Source organism: Atta colombica, unplaced genomic scaffold, assembly GCF_001594045.1.
Source record: "Atta colombica isolate Treedump-2 unplaced genomic scaffold, Acol1.0 scaffold73, whole genome shotgun sequence".
In the NCBI taxonomy this organism is placed as follows: Eukaryota; Metazoa; Arthropoda; class Insecta; order Hymenoptera; family Formicidae; genus Atta; species Atta colombica.
The window spans coordinates 34,654-39,884 of record NW_017259565.1 but is presented as its reverse complement, the minus strand read 5'-3'; the positions used below and the strand labels follow the sequence as shown (position 1 = coordinate 39,884).

General features: G+C 30.7%; 1 protein-coding gene across 1 annotated transcript in view; it reads left to right on the top strand.

Annotated features, from left to right (window-relative positions):
• LOC108692491 (3-oxoacyl-[acyl-carrier-protein] reductase FabG-like) overlaps positions 1 to 3,240 on the top strand; it is a 5,008-nt gene extending 1,768 nt beyond the window's left edge. The window contains exons 2-4 of the mRNA XM_018200764.1: positions 1,592 to 1,908; positions 2,028 to 2,229; positions 2,316 to 3,240. Coding sequence (XP_018056253.1) covers positions 1,592 to 1,908; positions 2,028 to 2,229; positions 2,316 to 2,573 — 777 coding nt within the window. The 3' untranslated portion in view covers positions 2,574 to 3,240. The remainder of the gene's footprint in view (positions 1 to 1,591; positions 1,909 to 2,027; positions 2,230 to 2,315) is intronic.
• The last annotated feature ends 1,991 nt before the right edge of the window (positions 3,241 to 5,231 follow it).

Sequence of the window (5,231 nt, the reverse complement as noted above, 5' to 3'; positions counted from 1 at the left end):
AGTATATATATATATAGTATATATATTTATTATAGTATATATATTTAAACCAATGCCATTCTCCATTTAATTCTTGTGGGAAATTACTCAGCCCCTACAACACGAAATATTGCAGCAATATTATTTTGAAAGATTGTAATATCTCTATATCTGTAAAAAATAAAATATTCCTATAATATTATGCAATATTTCAATAATTACTCTAGTTCTATTAATTGCTAACATATTATTAGCATCATACTCCAAAATACATACGATAAAGTTATGATAAAAAAATATTCGGGAGCCTAGAAAGCACATTCAAGATGTTTCGATTCTCATCCGGAGTGCCATCCAGATATCACTCCATTCTTGTTATTTACCAAAGAAATCATCCGGAGAATTAAACATCAGGTGGGAATCCGAACACGCCTCAAAAAAGTTAAGGAGACTCACTAATTAGATTTGCGTATTCCTTAGGACCCCTAGACGTTTTCTTCTTACAAGAAGCTTATTCTTCTAATGGTAGAGCCGAATACTTATTTAGTGAATTGTATTATAATATTGTAATAATATATTACAATATTTTCTACAAAATATTAAAATTATAATATTTTGCAATATTGTTGCAATATTTTCAGTAAAATATTATAATTACAATATTACGCATTATTGAAATATTGCTGCAATTTCGTGCTGTAGGGGAGAGCACTCTCTACTACAATATATTTAAAGGATATTGAAATTGGTAAGGTGTAACCTAAAATACATATTTACCGATTTAGCTAAGATTGCATTAGTTGATCGTCTATAATATCCATAAATATTGAATAAATTTTTCTCTTTAGAAAGAGCATAGAAAATAATGTTTTCTTAAAATTGATTCTAGTGCACGTTGCCAAAGTATCTGTATTTCCTTATTTCTCATGATCATTAGGTGTAATTTATACAATAGATATATGAAACAATATTAAACAAATTAATATTAAAATTGCTTAATTAGAAACAGTACAATATCGCTTATAGAAGAACATGGCGGAGTAATTTTTTCGTGTTTAATAATGACATAAAATTGAATAAAAGACGCAATATTATGAGAATCTTCATCTGTATTTAGTGAAATGATTTTTAGAAGATAACCGAAGGGTTTCAAGATGAAAGCCCTAGTGTATGTTCTGCGATGAAAGCAAATGAAATAAACTTTGAAAAAAATCATACAATACATTTTGTGAAAATTAATTTAGAAACCTAATATTTTTGGAAGTTTATATGATATTGAAAAAATGTTAAATTAATATTAATATTCTCGAATATTAAATTGCAACGTCTGTAAGATATTAATTCAATAAACATTGAATATTTCGCTGCAATATTATTTACATTGTTTCATGATAACATATCAATGTTATAGAAACCTTCAAATCAATGTCAAAGTATATTTAAAATGATGTATTCAACATATTTGAAAACGTGTTACACTATTGAATATCGTATAAATAACATCGTAATATAATAAATTTTATTTATTTATTTATTATTGGGTATATAGTAATTTAATGTGATTAGTTATGCTATTGAATGTACTCAGTGCAAAAAACATTGTTTATTTTAGATGTCTTTCTTGAAAAAAGTTGTCCTTATAACAGGGGCCAGTTCAGGAATTGGAGCTGAAACAGCTATTCATCTGGCTCAGCTTGGTGCATCACTGTCGATAACAGGACGTAATAAGCATAGTTTAGACAAGGTAGCTGAACAATGTGGACAACCCAAGCCGTTTGTCATAATAGGAGATCTAACTAATGAGAATGATGTGAAAAATATTATCGACTTGACAATCAAGCATTATGGAAAATTAGATGTTTTAGTTAATAATGCTGGAATTTTTGAATTAGGTGGTATAGAGACTGCAAGTTTGGAACAGTATAACAAGTATGTAATGATAAGTTGATAATATGTACGAGTATAAACATGCATGGATATTGATGAATTGTGTTTTATTTTTAAAATATATTGATATAACGAAAACGTGTTTTTGTTGTAAATATTAGTATTTTCAACGTAAACGTTCGGTCAATATTCCAATTGACTGTGTTGGCAGTACCACATTTAATCAAAACGAAAGGCAACATTGTAAATATTTCAAGCGTAGTTGGATTACTACCATTGAGGAATAGCCTGATATATTGCATGAGTAAGGCGGCTTTGGATCACTTTACGCGTTGCGTTGCTTTAGAACTGGGATTACGACAGGTAAGGATAATGGCTGTTTTCTTTTTTCAACAATAACATTATAAATATTATTTTGCGTCATAAATTATTTTCTTAAAATATGATAGGTGCGTGTGAATGCCGTAAATCCTGGCGTTGTAAAAACACATATCTTTCGGAACTGTGAAATGAACCAAGAACAGCTTAAAATCTTTTTCGAGAAGTTAAAAGAATGGCATGCTTTAGGAAGAAATGGCGATGCTTTAGAAATCGCAAAAACCATTGCATTTTTAGCCAGTGACGATGCTAGTTTCATAACAGGAGTGACATTATCTGTGGATGGAGGTATGCATATTATGTCACCTGCTATTCCGTCATTTGTATAAAGAAAAAGTATGTTATATTATTTTTTTATGGCTGGATTTCCCATGGAATACCAATATTTTCAAAATTATGAAAAATCAGAAAATTTATTTTAAATATTTTATGAAAAAAGATAATTACTATATAACAGAAGAATCCGTAAGAAAATAAAATTTTAATATATTTTTTATTATAACAGAAGATAATAAAAGAATCTTTTAAATTAAAAGACCATTTGAGATTAGAATAACAGTTCATTTTACGAAAAATTGTTCCATGAGGAACGAAGCCATCAAAAAATCGAAACGTAAAAAGTAATCATAGTAACAAAAAATTTAAATAATTTTCAATAAAATTGATTTTTGAAGTAAAAGTATTTATTTTTTTCTATAACAATTTAAGTGATAAGAACATGATAATATTATAAGGATTCTTAAAACTATATTTTTATCTGTAATTTGCGCAGAATACATACACCTTGTTGAAAATCCTTAAATAAAATCCTTATTATATCTAAAAGCTGAAAAGTCTAGTTATTGTACAGCAAGTCCACATCTAATAAAATCACTAGAATTATAAAGTACCGCAAACTTACCTCCATTTTGATGTAAAACGCGGTCATTTTTAAACTTATGTATTTGTATAAATGTATTTTATTGGGAAAATAAAGCCGTAAAATATGTAAACCAACTTTTTAATTGTAAATAATTTATTTATGAACCAAAAAATACTGTACAAATGCCTAATTTTTGTATTTTTTAGTCTAATACAGATTTATTTGTTGTTGAAGTGTTAGTGCAGAAAAGTTTATGCACAGGTTGTGTGCGCAGAGGCGCAGAAATAAGTACGAGTTTCGCGATAATACTCTCTGATGATACTCATTTTAGTTATTTCCAGTCGCCATGTATTTAGCGCCTTACCTGTGCACGCAGTCCTTCCCGCACGTTATTGGCATTGCTCTTGCCATTAACTCCGAAAAGCGAGTTCCTGATTGAAACGTACTTGCGAAGAGGGCGCCATCGCTAAGCGGACGCCACGCCATTATAAGAGAATCTTTTCGAGATTGCGTCCACAAAAAACGTATAAGTCCCGCGATTTATATATATAAAAATAAAGTGTGTTCAAATTCTCTCTCGTCCCAGTATTAAGATTATATGATCCTTCGCACGAAACCGAACTGTACACTGACGCGAGCTCCACACCTTAGATGCAATACTAATGTAACGACAAAACTCCAATGTCTTCGGACCAGTATCTTATTATAGTGAACGAACTAACGAAGTAGAAAGTCGCTATCATTCGTTCGAGTTAGATATGTTAGTAAAAGCTGTCAAGAGATATCACATATACTTATACGGCACAAAATTTAAAGTAATCACAGATTGTAACGTCTTGGCATATGTTTTAAAGAAGGCTAGCATCAATCCACGAGTCAACAAATGGATTTTGTGCATGCAAAACTATAATTTCGATGTGAAAATGCTATATGTAGATGCCTTAAGCAGAATTAGCGTAACAGCGATAGATACCATATCTTTGACGAAGGAATTGTATTATAAGTAGTTAGACCCTATTTGCGTAAAATTGCTCAAAAGCTAGAACATTCCGAAGATGATAAATTCAAATTAATCGACAGTTTGTTATATTGAATAGATCGATACCGCGCTAGATTCGTTGTATCCGAGAGTATGATACAACAATTATTACGAACATATCATAATGAATTAGATCACGGAAGCGAGAAAACTTATGAGGGACTTAGTTTAAACTATTGATTCGCTTCGATGTGTAAGAGAGTAAAACAATACATTAGTAATTATTAAACGTGTCATTGCGAATAACTCAACAAATGCCAAAGAAAATGAGATGCAAATTACGCCCACCCATAGTTGTTCCGTATTCTTCATGTGGATCACATGGGTCTTTTATCTGAAGTTTTGGATAATTCAAAACATATTCTAGTCTTGATCGATGCATGTACTCGTTTTGCTTCGCTATTCATTGTGAAGACTATTTCTACTCAAGAAGTAATAAAAAATTTGACTCCATTGTTTGACATGTTTGGAAATCCGAATGAAATAGTTTCAGACCGGTACTGCGTTTACTTCTAGTGAGTTTCTACAAGTGCGTAAAGTAAAACATAAACAAGTAGCGATAGCAGTCCTTTGGGCTAATGGACTAACTGAATGTGTAAACCGATTGTTAAATCCTCCTTTAGAAAAGTTATAACTGAAGACGACTAATGGCATAAATACTTATTTAGTATATATATATATATATATAGAATGTCCAAGAACAAACTTTTGTCCTTAAAATGATGTATTCCTGACATAATTCTAAAAGACAATTTTTTCTTTGCCAAAATTCTATACATAGTTTAGTTTTTGAATTATAAATGAAAATAGTGAGCAAATTACAGAACGCGTACGGAAGATAAGCAGGGGCGGTGCAACGCACCGTCTAACAATTTCGATCAGCTGCTTGCTACGTGAAATGCGTGACACAATGATACGCGCACGTACACGTATCTCCCCTCTTTCTCTCTCCCATGTCTCCTATCTTGTAAAAGTCTTCACCGCAATCGAGAAAAAAAGCAGGATGATATTGTCACCGTGAATTCCGAGATTCTCATAAATTCACACCAAATAATAATAAATTTTTGTTTTTTCTACATCAATTGT